The sequence below is a fragment of the Equus przewalskii genome, chromosome 28 (assembly GCF_037783145.1).
Source record: "Equus przewalskii isolate Varuska chromosome 28, EquPr2, whole genome shotgun sequence".
Taxonomy (NCBI): Eukaryota; Metazoa; Chordata; class Mammalia; order Perissodactyla; family Equidae; genus Equus; species Equus przewalskii.
The window spans coordinates 19,400,630-19,422,323 of record NC_091858.1 but is presented as its reverse complement, the minus strand read 5'-3'; the positions used below and the strand labels follow the sequence as shown (position 1 = coordinate 19,422,323).

The window sequence follows — 21,694 nt, the reverse complement described above, 5'->3', positions numbered from 1 at the left end:
GCCGCCAGTGCCATTTGTTTTCCTTCTGTCCTTTTCAATAAAAGGTAACCCTACCCTGCACTCTGGACTCTTTGTTCTGCAGAGCAGCTTTACACTTACAGATAGTCTGAGATGATTCTGGAACCCAAAATGTTCAGCAGTCCAGTATTCGACCTACAGGGTAGAAAGTAAAGGCTCGTATTCTATTAGGATTGAAATTAGAAGGTGGCGCGATGGAGAATTGCTGAAGAGAGGCTCTGTGTCAGTGATTTACAAAGTCCCTCTGATTCCCGGGTGGCAAGGGAGGGACCAAGCCAGACTTGGGTTGCGCACTTGTGGTGTCCTGTTTCTGACCTGGCAGTGCTCTGTGGTAGGGCCCGGTGTTCTCACTGAAGCTTTTCAGCCTTGGCCTAGAAAAGCTGATGAAACCTTTTCCTTTTTTGCTTAAGGTATCCGCAACAGAGCAGGATGGGAATGAAAAGGCCATTAAACTGGGGCAGTTTTTTCCTTTGAGTCTGTACAATTCTTGAGGATAGACAAAGACTCAATCTCATTCACCCCTTTCTTCTCAGGACCTAACGTGGTGCTCCACATGGGCGCTTTGTTGAATGGAATTGGATGTTCCGTGTTCTCTCTTTTATTAGTTCTGAGAATCCTGAGTGTCCCCTTGTGCCAACATTTGGGCTCTTGTATCCATCCTATTCCCAGACTTTCTGTCTTTATCTCAAAGAAGAATATTCTGATAGTGGTTGGTGAATACAGTTTTAAAGTATAATTTTGTCTTAAAGCATTCTATTTTCCAATACTAATTTCATGTATAAAGTTGCTTAAAGTAATAGATTATCCTAAACATATTAATTTTGAATAACAGGGCTGAAATGACCTCAGAGGCATTCTCCAGTGCCTGTAGCCTCGGTAGACGATGAGCGTGGGCCTTAGGATCAGACAGAACTTAGCTCCAGGCTGATCTTGCCACCTGCTGCTTGTAGGACCTAGGGAAATTTGTCAGGTCTCTGATCATAACTGTGAAGTGGGGATTATGTAAGGACCTAACTCCTGGGGTTATTGTGGGGATTAACTGAGGTCAGATATGCAAAGCGATGGCACAGTACATGACAGAGAGTAAGTCCTCTAAAAATATTGTTTTTATTATTATCATCTTGGTAATTTTTACTTAAATCAAATGGCGCCTGGGGGATCGGCCTGGCCCATGAGATATTGGTAAAATTATTTTGAACGTTCCCAGTCTTTTCCCTTCAGAAATCCAAAGCTCTCTCCAGAATTTCTGCCAGCTCTCGTGGAGGTCTGCATTTTCACAGTCCCCTCTGGCGTAATCTTCTGCTCTCACTGAGATAGTTCAGGTTGTAAATTGTTTCACCATCCATTTACGCATCCGTGTTCCATGACACACAGCTATGCAGCATTAAAACCTGCCCCATGCTTAATTAGCCAGCCCATCAAGGCACTGTGGTATGTAACCGACTCTCCTGAAGATTTGGAGCAAAGGAAAGGCTTGGTAAAGCACAAGACTGGGCTTAGACTTCTCCTCCCCATCCGGGGATTATTTCCCCCCAGAACTTCACTACCTAATCAAACAATGCTTAAAATGAGGTATATTTTTCTTTCTTTTTTCTTTTTTGGGGAAGATTGGCCTTGAGCTAACATTTGTTTCCAATCTTCCTCTTTTTGCTTGAGGAAGATTGTCGCTGAACTAACATCTGTGCCAAGCTTCCTCTATTTTATGTGGGATACTGCCACAGCTGGGCTTGACGAGCAGTGCTAGGTCCATGCCCAGGATCTGAACCTGTGAACCCTTGGCCGCTGTAGCGGAGTGCATGAACTTGACCACTATGCCACCAGGCCAGCCTCAAGGTATAAATATTTTTTAAAATATGCCAAAACATTAACAGTGCTTGTGTTTGGATTATGGGAGTAGGGGTGATTGTGTTTTCTTCCTTCTACGTTTCTGAATCTTTAAACATTACATAAATAAGTATATTTTTCATAATTTTTAGAAAGACCAGATTTAAAAGCGAGAGGAAAAGCTACATAGGATTGGGGAGACTTCAGCATGAGCAGGATGAGCAAATCCTTGCCCAGTGATTTTCATCTCCTTTTTCTAATCTTTATTTTTGTTTTTTTGAGGAAGATTAGCTCTGAGCTAACATCCACCACCAATCCTCCTCTTTTTGCTGAGGAAGATTGGCCCTGAGCTAACATCTGTGCTCATCTTCCTGTATTTTATATGTGGGACGCCTGCCACAGCATGGCTTGATAAGCTGTATGTAGGTTGGTGCCTGGGATCCGAACCAGTGAATCCCGGGCTGCCACAACGGAGCATGTAAACTTAACCGCTGCACTACTGGGACAGCCCCTTTAATCCTTTAAAATGTATTTCTCACAAATTCCTTCTAATGGGAGTTGTTTTATTTCCTGTGTCCCACAATTTGAGATGCCCCCTCATTGGCAACACTAATAGGCTTCCTTCTTTAAAATGTCTTCACATAGCAGTTACTTCTGGAGAGCTCTTCGTATGCTTTGGCTTTTTTGCTGCTCTGGGATGGAGTTTGAGTGGTCAGGCTATTCCCCTCTGGCTTCTGCCCGGTCCCAACCCCACTTCTACAGAGAGTAGGATCTCTGCTTTCTCAGCTCCCGTGAGTTCACTCCTCCAGCTGCTGTGTCATGGCTTCTGAGGCCAGTGCTCCCAGGACCGCTTCTGCTGAGGTGACTAGCATCTTCCACTTCACCGAATCCAATGGGTATTTTACAGTTCTTGCCTGCTTGATCTCTCAGCAGCATTCGGCATAAACACTCTCTCTGCCCTTATTAAACCACTCCCTCTGCACACTCTCCCTTGACAGCACGCTCTCCTGATTTTCCTGCTAACTGGCCGTTCCTTTCTAGTTTGCTTTTCTCATTCCTCGTCTTCCATCAGAGCTTTAAACATTGGATTTCCTCAGATCTCTTCTCTTCTCACTCTACATGCTCTCCCTAGGTAACCTCTTTCAGTCTCATGGTTTCAAGTATCATTTGTAAGCCAGTGACTACAAACTCAACTGCATTTCAGCAAATCCAAGATATCAGTGACTGTAAGACACACCAAACTTTTCTGTACCCCAAAGAGAGACAAAAGCAGTGCCAATTAAATGACACACGGCTTCGTACCGTAGAAGTTTTCTTATCATAAAACACCTTCTACTTTCAGTGTACGCCCAAGAATTAAATATAGACTGTGATACATTTTGCGTAGAGGAACTGCCATTTGCAAAGCATGAATACCTGGTATGTCTTAAGCATGGTGCTCCTAGGAGCGTGCAAATGAATTGCAATAATTTTGTCTAGAGAAGCTTGTAGCTTCCTAAGAGTCATATCTCTCCAAGAATGAAAGAGGCCTTATTACCGTATAGCTTATTATGTATGTAGATGAGATACAATTAAGTTAGCTGAACAAATGAGGCAGAATTATTGAACCAGTGAGTCTTCAGGATAATGCCCAAACTCTGAGATTCGTTTCATTTTATCTAGAGTTAACTGACTCTAGAGTCACAGTCAAGAACGTTCTGGCTGTCTTCCTGTAAAGCAGGCAGTGGCCCCTGAGCAGTGCATCCTACCATCACAGAATTTCTCAGACAACTGAAGTTTAGTTTTTATTCCTCATTTCTTTTGGTGCTGCACGTCACTGGGAAATCATGCTGTTACTGTTTCCCTTATTATTATTTTTTTCTTCTCTCTACTTTAGAATTACTTTTGACAGCTGTGGGACCTGTAAGAACTATTGCCAAATTTCGAAATGTAATTTTCCTGCAGCAGCATCCAAAGTTAACAAAAAGACCTGGAAAAATCTCAAGTATTCTAATCTACCACCATTTGAGAACTTTGTTCTGTTCCACTGAGGTTTTCTAAAAAAACCTAAGTAGTGTTGCTTCCTTCATTCTATAGGGAGAATAATCCATACTAAATAATTTTGCCTCAAAATATCTTATATTCAATATGATTATCCCACTAAAGTTTTGTTCCTTTAGTCCTAAGTACAGGGAAAATTATTTACATTCCATTTTTTAGATATTGTTAACTGGTATATCACTGCTGGGCCTCTGCTTAATTTAGATAGGTACATTTTAACGTGTAAATGAATTTTTTCCCATAGAAATGTCCCCAAAATAGGATATCCCCTTGCTTTTCTCCTCTCACAACTCTCTTCCATAATATCTTTCTTATAGTTAGTTCAAAATAAAATACTTAATGACAAAAGTTTAAATAAAATAATCCAGTCACATGGGAATTGAAAAATATTCTCCTTAAAAACTCTTGGGTTAAAGAAGAAATAAAAACTGTAGTTATAGACTATTTAGAAAGTAAGAGTGATAATACTGCATTCAAAACTCATAAGATTCAGCCAAAGATTTACTTGGAAGAAAATGATTGGACTTAAAAACTTGTTATTAAACAAAAGGAATGAAAATTAATGAGCTGGCTATTAAACCTGAGAATTTAGAAATGAACAAAGAAACAAAAAAACCCTATGTGATATACCCAAGGAAAGCAAGTTAGCACATTTTTTAACAAAAACAAGCAGAAATTAACAATGAGAAAGGAGAAAAATCATTAAATTGATAAATCCAAGATCCATTACTTTGAAGAAAAATCTTTGCCTATCTAATGACAAAAAAGTCAGAACATAATTTATAATATTAGGAATGAGACCGAGGATCAAGAGAGGAATTTACTCACAGATAAGAATTAAAAGATTGTAAGAATTTGAAAACCAGCAATTAGAAGATAATTTTTAAAGAAAATAGGTGTCAAAATGAGATTTAGTAGAAAATGGAAAGATTGAACAGAACCAGGACCATAACCATATAAGAAATTGAAAGAATTATTTCTGTATAAAGAAGTGCCTATATTTGTTTCAAATAATAAATAATTTGTATGTTGAAATCTTCTAAATTAGTTGATGCAGTCATAACCATGATGAATTCTCCTGATCAAAGGATCACAATAGGCTCGTACATGCCAATGTCTCTTGAAAGCATAGGTGCAAAAAAGCAAAAATGAAAACAAAAGCAAAACCAAACCATTAAAGCAGATAAAATATAAGGAATGTTAAAACATCAATACACCAATTTCAAGTTGGTCACATACCAGGAATCAGACTTCTTTAAATATTAAGAAATCTATTACTATTATTGATAACATAGGACTAAAGTAAAAAAGCAAATATTCATCCAAATATATATTAAAAAGGCATAATATTCGTTCTTAATTTTCAAAAATCAGAACTTTTAGTAAACTAAGAATAGGTCACTTTCACAGCGTTATTAAAAAATATCAACATCAAACTCAATGGAGAAATATTGGAAGTGTTTCTGTTAAAAACGAGTGCACACGAAAAAGTCCTCAACCTCATTAACCATGAGGGAAATGCAAATCAAAATCACACTGAGATACCATCTTACACCTACTGGGGTGGCTGAAATAAAAATGAGAGGTTATAATAAGTGTTGGCAAAGATGTGGAAAAATTGGAACCCTGATACATTGGTAATGGGAATGTAAAATGGTACAGCCACTTTGGGAAAACAGTCTGGGAGTTTCTCAAAAGGTTAAGCAAAGACTTACCATATGACCCAGCAATTTCATTCCTAGTGTATTTGTATACCCAAGAGAAATGAAAACGTATGTCTTCACAAAAACTTGTACAAGAATGTTCATAGCAACATTATTCATAATAGCCAAAAAATGGAAACAACCCAAATATGTCAACTGACAAACGGATTAAAAAAATGTGGTATATCCATCTAATGCAATATTATTTAGCAATGTAAAGAAATGAAGTACTGATACATTCTATAAATGAGTGAACTTGGATTGAAAACATGATGCTAAGTGAAAGAAAACAGTCACAAAGTACAACATATTGTATGGTTCCATTTATATGAAATGTCCAGAATAGGCAAATCCATAGAGACAGAAAGTAGACTGAGGGTTGCCTAGTGCTGAGGTGGTTGGGGGAGAAATGAGGGGTGACTACTAATGGGTACAGGGTTTCTTTTTGGGGTAATAACAGTTTTAAAATTAATTGTGATAATGGTTGCACAATAGGGATAATACACAATGCTCTGAATAGACTAAAAATCATTACTACACTAATAGTACACTTTAGTTCTTAGTAATATACTAAAAACCAATAGGACACTTATAAACGGCTGAATTGTATGGAATGTGAATTATATCTCAATAAAGTTATTTAAAAAACAAAAAAATGAAACAGAACACAAGAGCAACTGCTGTTACCACTGTTACTGTTATTCTGAAGGTTCTGGTTAATGTCATTAAACAAGTGGAAAAAAAGGTAAAAATACTGGAAAGGAAGAGACAAATTATTACAGGAAATATAATGGTAATATATTTTTACTCTTTACTTCATGGTAGAGAGGCAATTATAAAACACACAAATAAAAATTAGGCCATAGGCTACTGTCCTTACTATATAAGCAGTTCTTATGAATATATAATAATGAGTACCAGTAGGAAAGTAAACCAATGATACGAAGACCATTTACAAAAGAGACACAACCATGAATAACCATATGAAAGAATGTGGAGCATATCAGTAACAAAAGAAATACTTTTTTTTTTTTGGCGAGGAAGATTGGCCCTGAGCTAACATCTGTTGCCAATCTTCTTCTTTTTTTTTTCTCCACAAAGCCCCAGTACATAGTTGTATATCCTAGTTGTAGGTCATTTTAGGTCTTCTATGTGGGATGCTGTCACAGCATGGCTTGATAAGCAGTATGTAGGTCCACGCCCAGGATCTGAACTGGTGAACCCCAGGCTGCTGAAGTGGAGCACACAAACTTAACCTCTCAGCTGCGGGGCACCCCCAAAGAAATAGATTTTAGAACTATAACATAGTCGGTTGAGAACATGGTTGTTGAACGAACATCTTTAATATACGTAGACATTCACAAGGCCTCAGGCACTATGCGATCACCCCAGAGTAAATTATATGACTAAAAAAATATATTTTGAAGACCTGACTCTTTATTTCCTTCATTAGAACCCTGGAAATTGGGAAGAAGTGGGATGGGAGCCTCATATGTTACTCCCCGAAGGCTGGTTTCATTCTGAGGGCTCCGAGGAGACTGAGAGGCAGTGGAATGTCTTGAGTGCTGTTGCCCTTGGAGTTGACCTGAGGAGTGTTCATTGGGCCTGATATCCTTCTAGGTGTTCCCTGGAGGGGTTGAGAAGCCTTGGGTTCTCCGACTACATCAGGACCACAGCCTCTGTATTAGACTTAAGAGTGGAGCGGATAGGATTCACTAGTCCCTAAGCTGCCTCATGGAAGCAAGTAACTGTCTTGACGTGGTGTGGGTGGAGCTGGTGTCTGTCTGTAGACGGTTGATCCTTGGCATTAGCAAGTAGCATTGTTAAGCCCTGTTGTCATTACAGGAACTTTCATCTGGTGGTTGAGGTGGCTCTGCCTTATTCGAGTCATCATTGCTTCAGTTTTCACTTGCCCTGTGGAGACCTTCTTTCATTTCCGTTACAGTTCGTATTGGAATGATCCCAATGTGCATATCCTTGAAATTGCTTTGCATATGAGATATATGCTTGATAAAAATTATTTCCAGAAATCTCTTCTAACAGCTCAAATTTTAGCTCAGTGGTGAGAATTCTATTTATTCCAGAGATTTTATTATAAATGGATATGAGCATCTTGATTTGGTAGCTTTTCCTTGTAAATGTGCAGAAATATCTTGATGTTTTTTGTTTCAATATGTGTATTTGTATATCCTACTAGTTTATATGGAAGCAAACAGTCTTGAGGCTATTTCTACAACTGGGAAACACATAGGAAAATACATTATTTTCTTTCCTCCTTTTTTTTTTTTTAAAGATTGGCACCGAGCTAACATCTGTTGCCAATCTTTTTTTCTTCTTCTCCTTCTTCTTCTTCTCCCCAAAGCGCCCCAGTACATAGTTGTGTATTCTAGTTCTGAGTGCCTCTAGCTGTGCGATACGGGATGCTGCTTCAGCATGGCCTGACGAGTGGTTCCATGACCGCGCCTGGGATCCGAACCCGTGAAACCCTGGCTGCCGAAGTGGAGCGCTCGAACTTACCCACTCGGCCATGGGGCCAGCCCCGTTATTTTCTTTTTAATAGAATGTAGTTCATAAACAGTTACTGTGTAAACTCAGAACTTTGATGCATGTACTTCCTGCCTTAAATTAGAATTATATAATTACAGTGAAATAAAAATGCTGACCTGTTTAGAACAAAGAAAGAGTATTCTTAAAGAACAGGGCCTGTAAATCTTTAGTGGTACATTTAAGGTTGTATTTATGTAGTTGGTGAGTTTTTAATCTTTTGATATACAGAATCGTACTCTGAGGCTGAATTAATTTAAGGGGGTAAGTTTTGGTTTTTATTATTGGGAGAATTCTCAAAATTGTACTTTGGAGTAAGTACGAGATTGCCTACTTATTAGTTATTTCTGTGAATAGCTCTTTTGATTTACTATGACTCTGTCAAACTGATTTCTCTAGGTCGAAAACGTGCGCTTGGTGGATCGAATATCTTCTAAAAAAGCAGCCCTGGGGACTTTATATTTGACAGCTACTCATGTCATATTCGTGGAAAACGCACCTGACACAAGAAAAGAAACATGGGTATGTGTTCCTTATTTTTGGCTTTACGTGTTTTCCGTTGTTTGAAGTGAAAAGTTTGGTCCTGCTTTCTTTTGTTTATCCTCAGGGTGAGGTGGGTGGGCTTCTGCTGTTTGGGTGTTCCGAGGACTGTTTTCGGGATGGGAACTTTGCCCTTCTCTGTTCAGAGACAAATCTACTTGGTCTGCTTATTCATTTGAAATGCTAATTACTTGAATATCTTCAAAGATAGACCTAGAAATAGCCAGAGATACAAGTGCTTCATGTCACATAATACAGGCCATTTAGTCATTTTATTATGTTGTCTCTACTTTGCTGATAATTTAAAAAAGACATAAAAAAGACTCAGGAAGAGTCACATCGTGAGGTATTTTGGCTACTTTATTAAATGAGACTATTAGATAGTTCTTATTTTATATAGCCATCCAACCGTGATGCTATGACCCGAACCAGAATGCCTGAATTGTAGATTTTCTCTTTTCTGTATTCCGTAGGCATAGTTATGCTTTCAACAGAAGGTGGCAGGTACTACTTAGTGGAGAGGAATTTAAAGAATGAAGTGCTGCCATTGAGGACGAGCAGAAACCCTCCTAAACACCAGAGAGATGCGCCTCAGCATGATTCTCCTTAAAATAAATGTCTTCTGCAGCCTGCCTGACCACCAACAGCTTAGAAAACAACAATCTCAAGTTGCTATTGAACTTGAGCATTCCATGTGGAATTAAGGAGCATGGTGGCACCTCCCAGCGGAGCCATCTCTAACTTTTGATCATTGCAAAGGTTTATTTTACTAACTTCTCCTGACCTTATTTAATTTTAGCTATTAAATGCATTTAACACTTGACTACCAAAATGTTTCCTTACCTGGACTTGTGCAAAATTATATGCTGAATAGTTTGCTCCAAATAATTAGCCTGCATATCAGGAGGCTTGGTATTGAAAAATAAATTTATAAATTTAGACAGTTGGTTTTTCCCCAAAACATCTCAGTTTTCGTCCTCTCAGTCAGCTGTTGAACCAGCTGAAGGTTGGGAGTGTTCCTTGTCTTTCTCTGTGGCTCAGAGATCTGTGTTACTCCTTGTCATATTTATGAGTTATTTGTGCTTCGCTTCTCCACACGAACTTTTGGTTGTAGATCCTTCACAGTCAGATTTCCACCATAGAAAAACAGGCAACAACCGCTACTGGCTGCCCTCTGCTTATTCGCTGCAAGAACTTTCAGCTGTTGCAACTCATCATCCCGCAGGAAAGAGATTGCCACGATGTGTACATCTCTCTGATACGCCTTGCAAGGCCAGGTAGGACTGAGGAACTCATCATTTAATATGGACCCACTCTTAAGAAATGCACAAATCATGTTCAAGAAATACGTATAGTGCTTAAGAATTATAGTGGTTCAGGAATGATATGTTGTCCCTGTCGTCAGATAACGCCAAGACATCTGAATCATATAGTTCTTTGTCTTTTAGAGTCTCTCCCTGAGATGTTTACTGTATGGACCTCTTTCATTATTCTCAGGATTCACTTTATTTCATGGGGGCTTACTGTGTTTTTCTTTTGGTGTGAAATCATCTTAAAATTTTACCTTCTGATACTGTGGTAATTGAGCCCCCTTGATTGAGGCCTAAGACAAAACTGACAAATGTTTTGTGTGGAAAACATTGTTATCAGACACTTCTAGTGCAGTTTTCCTCCTTTTGGGGCTTTTAAGGTTTGGTTTCTGTTGTTTTTTGATAGTAATACGTATTTCCCAAGGTTGGTCCAACTAGACCTTTGTTAGCATCAGTGAATATTCAGAGTATGGATATGTTGATTCTCCTAAACCAAACATCCTGAATCATGGGAAGAATGTTTGGTTGATTTGAGAAATCTGTGCTCAGTTACTCTCTTGTTATAGCCCTTGTCTTGGGGTCTTCAGATTTATAGTTTTCTAGTCTCTCAGTGTGGCTTGTATGAATTGTGGTGTTCTTTTGCTTGAAAGAAATACACATCTAAGTTTCTTGGGAGAAGACAGTGAAAAGAGGTCAGTTGTATAGAGGAAATATCCATGGTAGTGTTACACAGAAGTCATTAATAAGGGAAATAGGATATGTGCTTATAGTTACTTTGCTAAATGCTTTTGGATTCAGGACAAGAAGTTTGATTATAAACTTTTCAAGGCGTTTGGTTGAGTCCTCAGTTTCTTATATGGCTCTAGCGTCTGCAGATAGCTAAGAGCTGAAATTTAGTGCAAATGATACCAGGGAGCTGTTAAAATCTGATAATTTTGTCTTTACTTTGCTCCCCTTTCCAGGCAGCTGGTTGAGGCTTTTCATCTTCGTGTTGAACAGAACTGCAGAGTTATTAGCCAGGAAGGCAGTTGAACTTTTCATCAGAGGGTGTACTATAATTGGAACAGAAGTTCTGGGAAGATGTACATTAGGTTGCATGCAGCAGAGAAGTGAGGAGAGTTGTGTGCCAGCAATTTCTGTGTCACTGATTAATGGACGTACTGGATAATAAATGTGCTCTGACCGGATTAATGGGATTTAGGAATAGCCCAGAGAGCTGGGAAAGGGCTGAGTGCCTGGAACATCAGAATGGCCCTGAGGGCTGTGGCCCCTGGTGACAGCGAGCGCCAGGACTTGCATTGAGAGGGTCCCCAGAGAGCACTATCACTCTGTTCCTCCAATTTTACAAATAGACACTTTTTCTTAAAGATGGAGTTTTGGAAGTTAGGTATTAGATGTAGCCAGAAACCAAAAAAGGAAACTATACTAACTAATTGAATTAAAGCCATTACCTTAGAAGATTTTAAAAAGCCAGCAGCATTTTGAAACGTTGGGATTAGAAATGACAGTTTACATAAAACATAGTACTGTAACAAGTGTGGGAAGATGAAATAGAACCCAAGCAGTTTCACAGTTTAATGTTAAAGGCAATGCTAAAATTAGGTCATATTACAGCTTATAACCTTGGAAGCTGGGTTTGGATGTGAGTGGAGGTGGGGAACGGTGGAGGGGGTCTCAGCTGGGGGTAGGAGTGTCTTATTAGAACCACCCGAGGGTCTTTTACAGATGACACCTTCTCCCTCCTCTAGGTATATCGGGGGGTGGGTATGTGGGGTATAAATTGAATTCTAGTAGCACAATGTAGCTCTCTGGTTACTCTGGTTAGTTGCCGAGACAAATCACGTACTTTCTGCTCTTTCTATGGACACAGTTACCTACAAGTTTCTGCAGAGGACAAAATTTTTTTTACAAAAGAAGAAATGTTTGGAAGTTCATTTCAGTCAAGGCTTATGGAGGAGATATTTTCAAAGCTCTCAAGATTCTCTCTTTCCTGAATTAAGGTTTCTGGTATAAAAGTAAATCAAATTACTAGAAAATTTGGCAAGATTTTATTTCTTTGCCTTTTGTGTTACGTAAGATTGGTAAGAAATTGGTCTTAGATCTTAGTAAAAAGTTACATAGCCAAGTTCAGCAAACACTTTAATTCTTAGTAAGGAAATAACTTAGATTAAAATAAAGATGTGGCCCAAATGAGAAAATAAATTAACTCCATAGATCCGAGGTACTAATAAGGATATACATTTTTCTGATGGAAACACCCCTATTTCTCAGAGGGCTTCCATTTTTCCCATGTTCTTTCCTTTCTCCTCCCTCTGATTTGCCTCCTGCTGTTTATTTTTGTATCAATTATCTTTCTCTCTGTAGTGTTTGTGGGCCCTTTAACATTTAAACCATCTCTTTTGTTTATTTTCCCATTTCTACTAAACTACAATTTTCTTTTTTCACTTCATCTTAAATTCTTCTGCTATTTTTTTATGATTCAAAAAAATCTCATAATCGATCTAGTCTTATTTGCTTAATTTAACTTTTTACTGTCTTTGTCTGAGTCATTGGTGCTTAGGCAATTTTTACCATGGTAATTTCCTTTTTATTGATGATATTAATCTCTGAGTCCAGTAGCTCTTTTCCACTAAGTGTTAGCTTCCACAATCCTAATATTTAATTCAGCAGTTGTTTATTGAAAGTAGACAGGAAAGGTCTCATGATTTTTATTTTAAATATGCAAAATCCCATAATAGCTGTGTTATCTTCTCACCTTTCTTTAAATGGTTTTCAACTACATTTATTTTAAGTTTCCTGAATTTAGCAGAGCATTTGGAGCAAATCTTATTTTCAGTCATTACTTTTGGTTCTAAATAACCCCATGTTTCTATGTCCTTCTCATGCCTGCTGGTGACTTTACCCTCCCTTCACATTCTGCTGATGCCAGTTTATCTTTGTTTTTCCTTCATTTCTTTTTTAATTTACATAGGGGAAACAATCAATGATATAATTGTAGTATTCAGGTTTTACATTGGTTGTTACAAGTTTCCTTTCAATTTTCAAAGTACTTTTGATTTTAATATTAAATTACATTTTGTTTCTCCCAGTTAGTTGATAATGAGAGAGGTTTCTTCCATATGTTTTCCCCTGAATATTCTGTTTTCATAAGCTTTAGCCCGATACCTGGGAAACAAGCTAGGTTATCTTTTTTTCTTCCCTAATTGCTTTGTTTTACCCACAGCTCTCGTATTTGGTGGAATGAACACCCTTTCCTTTTTTATGGCAGGGGAGGAGCAGAGGTTGGGTGCAGAGACAGGGCCATTGGTAGACTTGGTGTTTCCAAGTTGAAAGAGTTTCCATTTGAGGGTATAAATCTTCTCCCGGAAGCAGGAAGTGGGACTATCTGAGGGTGAGGTGTTGCAGTAGGTATTGAATGGATTGCATTGACACGTGTTCCCTGTGTTGAGGAGCACATGAGGAACGACAGTGCTAAAATAAAAGAGTAAGTTAAGACATGCATCTCTAGGCTCGAGTTGAGCTTATGCTGTCTACTTAGTCCTGAAACACTGATTTATTTTCCCTAGAAACATAGCTGAAATGCTACTCATTCTTAATTTAACATAGTATTTTAGAAATTGTCATTTTTCTTTCTGAATAGATAGGAAAACGTTCAAGTCTGCCTTTGTTTAGCAATTATATGATTTAAGTATGTAAACAAAGTAAATACTAGAATGACTTCCACTTAACTTTTTCTGAAATTTTTAAAAATTGGAGATGCACATTCAGCTTACTCCCCCAGTCCAGAGGCATGTTGAGTATCTGATTGCTGTTGGAGGAGCCGTTGTGCCCTCTGAGTGATGGGGCCCCTTGGGGTGAGGCCTTCAGTGTACCTCCTGTTGAAACCTGCTGTCACCAACAGCAGAAGATGTCAGATGTGATGGCTCAAACTTTGTGATGTGGAAAGCCAGTGGAGTATTTAACATGTCTGTTTTAAGAGTGGGTAAAAAATCAGGGATTTGACCTTCCTGAAGCAGACACATATTTTCTCTCAGTTCAGATTCTGTAAAGACTAGAGATTTTTCTAGCTCTGCTTCTGTTGTAGTTGTTTTTAACTTAGCTCCCTGCCAATTACTAAAAATTCTGCCATATATGTTGGAGGAGATGGAAGTGAGGGGAACAGAACATTGTGAATGGGAAATATTGAGTAAAATTCACATCTGTGTGGATGGTACTTTTTGATTACTCAGGGTAGGTAGCGCTCAGCTGAAGGCTTCTCCAGGGCTGGCCTCTGGGTAAGAAGCTTGCCCACATTAGCAGGACTGAGTTTGGCTGACATATATGGGGCTTTCTCTGTCCTCGTGTAGAATTTTACGTAAATTGGGATGGAGGGATGGTTGATCACTCTTTTCCCTAAAAATAACTGAAAGAAAAAAATTTCATAACTTCAGTGGCAACTTATTCTGATGTCTCTCAATCCAAGAGTGATCTTCTTAATGTCTTTGTAAATTGTTCTTGCTTTAACTTATATACAGTTTCCTGGCCTCTTCCCCATGACAACAAGCATGAGCCCATACCCAGAAAACCATCTGTAGTCCTAGAATGGATTTCTTCTTCTACCTTTAAACCTATTTGTAAATATTTAATAAGAGCAGCTTAACTTCCATTATTACCCCATAGTCATTAACTGAACTTCTTTCATGGAGGGAACTGAGGCTTTCTCAAGAGATTCTTTTGGCATCTTAAACAAATTGCATTTGCGGTTAACGTTATGATATCAGAAGCCTGAGTCATAAAAATGGTACTTAGAGATGGAAAAGTTGTGTCAGTGTCAAGCCAGCTGTTCCCAGAACAGGATCTCAATTTTATATGCCGTCAGCTCAATTAGCTAAGATTACAAGAAACAGTTTTTACTGAAAGTGTCTACTCTGTGTTTGTTTGTGCATGTACCTGTATGCGTGTATTTCTTATTTGTTGGAATTGCTAGTTTTCTAAAATTTAAGGTTTAGAAAAATGACATCCAGAGAGACTGAAATAGAACCTAGCTTATCTCACTGATACTCCACAGTCCTCTCACTTCTTTTTTACGAGAAAGAGTACGTACATGTCTCATGAGGAAAGCCTGGTACTTAACATATGCCCCTTATCTTTCGTCTTCCTTGTGGATAATGAGTCATTTCAATAGTAATCATAACAAACTTGAAAGCGAGTTTTGATCTTAGGCTGCCTGTGTTCCTGCAGCCTTTTGCTGATGGTGAGATCCTTCACAGGGCCTGCAGATATACATGTTTAGGAGCCTTTCATTGTCCATGCTGAATGCCACTATCAGTTAAGGAATAAATGAGAGGACCTAAGAAAACTATGAGGAGAAAGAAATCTGTTGGAGAAAAACAGGAAGATTGGGGGATGGAACGAGGAAAGAAAAGATGGTCCATCTGGGGAGAAGAGAGAAGGGTCTGCGTTGGAGGAGCAGTGTATGTGGGGATTAGGAGCATGCACTGTACAGCTGGATTGTCTAATTTAAATCCTGACTCCTCGTTAACTAGCTGTGTGACCCTGGGAGTGTTTCTCAACTTCCCTTTGCCCCAGATTTCTCATCTGTAAAATGTGGCCTGTCGTGGTGCCTACTAGATGGGTTAATACATTTAATTAGAACAGAATCTGGAATGAAACAAGGGCTCAGTGAGTATCAGTCACGATTTATTGTCACCAGAAGTGCTTAGATTTGCACTTGTCACTAGTCATTAGCCACAAGTGGCCATTGAGGGCTTGAAATGTGGCTAGTCTGAACTAAGATGTGGTAAGTGTGAGATACACACGGAATTTTGAAGACAGTACAAAACAAAATATATAAAATATTAATGTTTTACATTCTATAAATGTTGCAGTGATAATATTTTGGATTTATTGGGTTAAATAAAATATATTATTAAAATTAATTTCACTGTTTCTTTTTAGTTTTTTGATCTTGCTACAAGGACATTTTAAATGACATATGTGGCTTATGTTATATTTCTGTTGGACAGCACTGGCCTAGATGCTTCTTTCAACATGGCAAGGCCAGAGCAAGAAAATCAAATCCTAGATCTTATTGGGGAGGGCTAGTGGGCCTGGCCTCACAAGCGTAAAAGGCAATACATAAAAACAGAGAGATCCTGGCAGAATTGAAAGAAGTCTTCTTCAGCTGATCATACATTCTTCAACTTGCCCCTCATGCTCAGGGTGCCATCCGTTATGAATTGATTTTTTTTTATGAATCCTATAAATATTGTATGAGCAGTACAATTATGACATTTATGTACTTGTTAAAAGTTCAGGTGTTTTCAGTGCAAACATTTAAATATATTGCATAGCTTGTTCAACTGTTTTGTTCTTTGTTTTTTAATACCATGAGCATCAAAATGTGGCAGTCGCCTGGGCCTCTGCCTCTGAGAAGCTGTCCCAAATCCAAGCTTGATATATATAAACAAATTGATTTCTTGGTGTCTAATGAATACAGACACTCTTCATTAATTTTTAAGCTCCATACTTTATGTGATCTGGAAAATATATTCGCTTTCAAAAGCAACTTGAAAAAAAAAAAAGGCGCAAAATGGAGAAGGCCTTGTTTCTGAAAGCAAAGAAGCTCTTGCAAAGTTGAGTCTGGTTGTCCCAAGGTTGTCTTGTCGTTGCTGGGAGGAGGTGGGTGACACTGCCCACAGAGACGGGGCACTCCCTGGAATGTAGCAAGGAGTGAGGAACTGGTCTGGCCCCCGGTGTACTCCACCCTGGGCAGAATGCTTTGGGGGAGATTTAGTTCTGGCTTTGACTAACTTAATTTGGCTTTATTCTCCCCTTTCTTGCAGTGAAATATGAGGAGTTATACTGCTTTTCATTCAACCCCAAGCTGGATAAAGAAGAAAGAGAGCAAGGCTGGATGCTGATCGATCTCAGTGAAGAATACAAACGAATGGGCCTCCCTGATGATTATTGGCAGCTCAGCGATGTGAATAGAGACTACAGAGTGAGTGGAGCCGTTTAGGAAAATCCAGATACTTAATCCACACGAAAGCATGATTTTACATAGCTTTCCATGACTTCTGTTTGATTTCCTATAGTTTTTATAGCTTTTTGTAGATACAAATGTATGAGTTTCCCAGTCTCCCTTGGTTATTTTGCTGGATATATTTCCTACCTAGAATCAGAAAGTTTGGACAAGGCCTCCACACTCATCTCCTAATGGTTGAGGAAATGGAAACCCAGAGAGGCCCAGCAGTGGACCTCACGGCCAGGCAGTTGGTGGGAGAGCCGGCCAGGACCTCGTTCTCCCATCGAGTCTTTTTATAGTACAGTGAGTGATTAGAGGGGAAGTCACAGAGACTCTGATGGCAGTTTGGCACCAGCTCCTCTCTGTACTCACTGAACTCTTGATTGGTACACAAGGTCACCAAGACGCTTCCCTAGAGGAATGTGGAGAAATGTGTCTGCACTTACAGAGAGGATTATAGAGAGGAAGGGAAGCAGGAGTGGCAGAATTCATCCCCTACTCTCCCTAATGCTGGACTTGCAAATCAGTGTTGGTTTCCCTATTCATTTTTTAAGTATTTTAAGTAATAAAATAATGTAAGAACATTGCAGAGAGTTTACAAAAGAGAGACAAAAGATGAAACAGCCACGTCCCGTTGCCCTAATGTTCTCCTATTGGCTTTTAAAACTTTCCTTCAGTTTTTTTTCTCATCTGCATCATTTAATAACTTTTCTTATATAAATAATGCATTTCATCGTTTAAAATTGGAAACTATAGAAGAAAAGGAACTCTTCAAATGTATATAACAAAAATTAAATCAAATGAAATACGCCTTGTGTTCTGCTTTTCTTCACACAGCATATTGTGTGTGTTCCCTGTCAATAAACATTTTATAACATTTTAAAATGACAACTTGAGAGTGGGACAAGTGATTTCTCATTTTGATTTAATCTGCATGCTTTTATTTCTTGATTTGTAGCTTTGTATGTGCTGATGGACCGTTTATAGCTTATCTCCTGTTAATTGACCTTTTCTGGCCTCACGTTTTGAATCCTGATTGTTTATTTATTTATTTTTAACGGTTGGCACCTGAGCTGGCATCTGTTGCCAATCTTTTTTTTCTTCTCCTTCTTCTTCTTCCCAAAGCCTCCCAGTACATAGCTGTATATTCTAGCTGTGAGTGCCTCTGGTTGTGCTATGTGGGAGGCCGCCTCAGCATGGCTTGATGAGTGGTGCCAGGTCCACGCCCAGGATCCGAATCAGCGAAACCCTCGGCCGCCAAAGGAGAGCATTCGAACTTAACCACTCAGCCACGGGACCCGCCCCGATGGTTTTGTTTTTGATCAGTATTTGTTTGTTAATTTCTATTCCTTTGTCTGGTGTGTGACCAGTAGGATTGGAACTTTAGGGAATTGTTTTTTTCTTTTAAAGATTGGCACCTGAGCTAACAACTGTTGCCGATCTTTTTTTTTTTCCTGCTTTATCTCCCCAAATCCCCCTGGTACATAGTTGTATATTTTAGTTGTGGGGCCTTCGAGTTGTAGTACGTGGGACACCACCTCAACGTGGCCTGATGAGTGGTGCCATGTCTCCGCCCATGATCCGAACCGAAAAAACCCTGGGCCGCCATAGCAGAGCGCGCGAACTTAACCACTCGGCCACGGGGCGGGCCCCAACCTTAGGGAACTTTTGAAAGTTTATATCTTCATAAAACACACAGTATTTGATTAATTTTTATCAATGTTTAGAGAAGTAAAAGCTTGTATTTTCTGTTACTTGACTGTGAAATTCTATTTCTATCTAAATTGAGCTGTTAGGTTATTTATGGTCCTTTGCTCACTTGATTTCTGAGAGGTATGTGAAAAATTTCCCATTGTGATTGCTCCTTAAATGTTTTCTCCTTACTTTTCTAAAGTGTTTGCATTATGCATTTTGAAGTTATGCTGCTTAGCACATAACGGTCTAGGACATCTGCTTGGTGTATTTTTCTTTTTTGTCAACTTCAAATGTCCCTTTTTCCTGTGAATGCTTTCACTTTGAATTCTATTTTGTATGATTATATTTCTACTGTTTCTTTTGTCAGCATTTGTCTGATAGAGCTCTATTTATCCTATTATTTTCAACCTTCCTATATTCATACTTTGTCTATTTAAAAAGTATCCAACAGTCATTATCTTTGAGTTGTGCGAGTGGAATGTTTTGTCTTTTTAAAATCAGGTATGACTAGATTTTGATTTTTACTCAGTCTGAAAATCTCTTTTTGCAGTCACTGGGATCTGGCTATTGTTCTAGATACTGTGCGTTTTGCTAGTCATCTTTTTCCCTCCACGTGTAGCTGTAGCTGGATAGTTTTTTTCCTGTATTTACCTGTAATAATTTTGGAAGTACGCATCCTCATGTTTTTCTTCGATTGATTATTCTTCACTTTTTAAAATGTTATTTATTATTCCACGCTTATGGCGCACACAAAACTTTGAAGAATAATGAACAGCAGGGGCCAACGTACTGTGTAAGGACAAACGTGGCGGATGCTGTTGAACCTCCCTAATGTTCTCTCCGAATCACCTCCTGCCCCAGTGTCACTGACTGCAATTTGGCATTATCGGTCCCTTGCTTCTATTTATAACATTTCTGCATTTGTTCAGTAGTAATGTGTAGTAGTATTTTTTGTCTTTTTTTATACTTTCTATACTGGTATCATGCTGAATATAGTTCACTGAAACTTGACTTTTTGCTCGTTGTATTTGTAAGATTCATTTCATTTAACAAACGTATATATAATGCCAGGCAATGTTCTAAAAACTTGACAAGTGTTAGCAGTCCTGGGTGGAGGTGTGTTATTATCCGTGCTGTACAGATGGCAAAACTCAGGCACAGAAAAGTGAAGTGACTGTCCAAGACACAGAGTAGTGAAGTGACTGTCGATGCCCATAGCTCTCCTTCATTCATTCTTCATAGTTGTATTAAATTCCATTTTACACATATGCCATAGTTTAAAACAATTATTTATTCTTTTTCTTTTCTCTCTCTCTCTCTTTTTTGTTATACCATCACAAAAAAAGCTGTTAACTGGCTTATATACGACTTATAGTATATTGTGAGTTTCTACCTAAGAGTAGAATTTCTAAGTTAGACAGTATCTGGATTTTTCCTTACTAGATATTGCCAAATTCTTTTCCAAAGTGTTTGTATGGACTTAACAGATCTACTAGCAAGATAGAAGAGTTCTCTTTACTCCACAGACGTACCAACAGTTGGTATTGACAGTGTTTGGGGGTCATATCTACTCATTGACTCAGCAGCCTTACTTCTGGGGATTTATTCTAAGGAGTTAATAGCATACACACACACAATGATGTGCTAGGTTATTTATTGAAGCATTGTTCGTAATAGCATATATTAGAAGAAATTCAAATTTCTTTAATAGAGTTCCAGTTAAATAATTGTGGTCTATCCATATAATTAGTGTGTGGCATTAAAAAATGTGGAAGATTTCCATGTACTGATAAGGAAATATTGCTGAAGTTTATTGTTAGGGTCAAAACAGCAAGGCACCAGGCCAGCCTGGTGGCGTAATGGTTAACTTCGCTCTGCTCTGGTGGCCCGGGGTTTGTGGGTTCAGATACTGAGTGTGGACTCACATGCTGCTCATCAAGCCATGCTGTGGCTGTGTCCCACATGCAAAATAGAGGAGGATTGTCACAAATGCTAGCTCAGGGATAATCTTCCTCACCAAAAAAACCCAACAACAACAAAAAAGAAAGGCACAGTACAATGAATATAGTGTCATTCCTTTTACCTAAAAAATGGGAGAAAAATAAGAATATATGTTCATATGTATATATAATTGCAAAAAATAATTGCAAAAAGAAATAATTGCAAGAGTGACAACCTAGAGAGTAGATGGGAACAGAATAAACAGAAGGATGAGGATATGCACCTTTTTTGTATTGTTGCATTTTTATAACCATGTGAATTTATAAACTAATCAAAAAGTTAAATTTGATAAAAGGCCAATTCAGTTGGTAGGAAATGGATCTCAGTGTGGTTTTATTTACATTGCCCTCATCACTAGCAAGTTTGAGCTTGTGTTTATTGGTGATTTAGATTGACTCTTCTGTGAATTGTCTATTCATATTTTTGATCCTTTTTTTCTGTGAGGTTATTTGTCTTCTTCTTATTGATTTGTAGAATTTCTTTATATATTCTGGATAATAACCTATTATCATTTATGGTTTTTGCAAGTATCTCCTCTCTGGAGACATTTATATACTGTTCCTAAGGTATTTTTTGATGCTCAGAAGTTTTGAGTTGTCAGTCTTTCTTATTTTGTTTCATGTTTTAGCATGCTGTTTAACAACAACGACAACAAGTCCTACTCTGTTTGCGAATCTTTATACCAGTTTGACACTGCATAATTTCTGTAGTTACATTTTTACTAATTGTGGTTATTATAGCTTTATAATAAATCTTGATATCCTATAGGTCAAGTCCTTCCACATCATTCTTCTGAATATCTTAATTTATAGATTATTTGAGGTAGAATGTACACTTTCATGATACTGAAATTTTCTTCATAACTATACTTAAATCTGACAACCATAATCTTACACTATGAGTAGACAGTTGGGGTCTTTTTCTCTCGATCATTATAAAGTATCTGGCTTATGTAATCAGATAGTTTTTTTCTCATGCTAAAGCCAACATTTGCAATAAATTTTTAGCCTTGA

At 38.3% G+C, this 21,694-nt stretch overlaps 1 protein-coding gene across 2 annotated transcripts in view; it reads left to right on the top strand.

Annotated features, from left to right (window-relative positions):
- MTMR7 (myotubularin related protein 7) overlaps positions 1-21,694 on the top strand; it is a 105,807-nt gene that overhangs the window by 33,356 nt on the left and 50,757 nt on the right. For both annotated transcript variants that reach the window (XM_070598290.1, XM_070598289.1), the window contains exons 2-4: positions 8,529-8,651; positions 9,784-9,946; positions 16,804-16,961. In XM_070598290.1, coding sequence (XP_070454391.1) covers positions 8,529-8,651; positions 9,784-9,946; positions 16,804-16,961 — 444 coding nt within the window. The remainder of the gene's footprint in view (positions 1-8,528; positions 8,652-9,783; positions 9,947-16,803; positions 16,962-21,694) is intronic.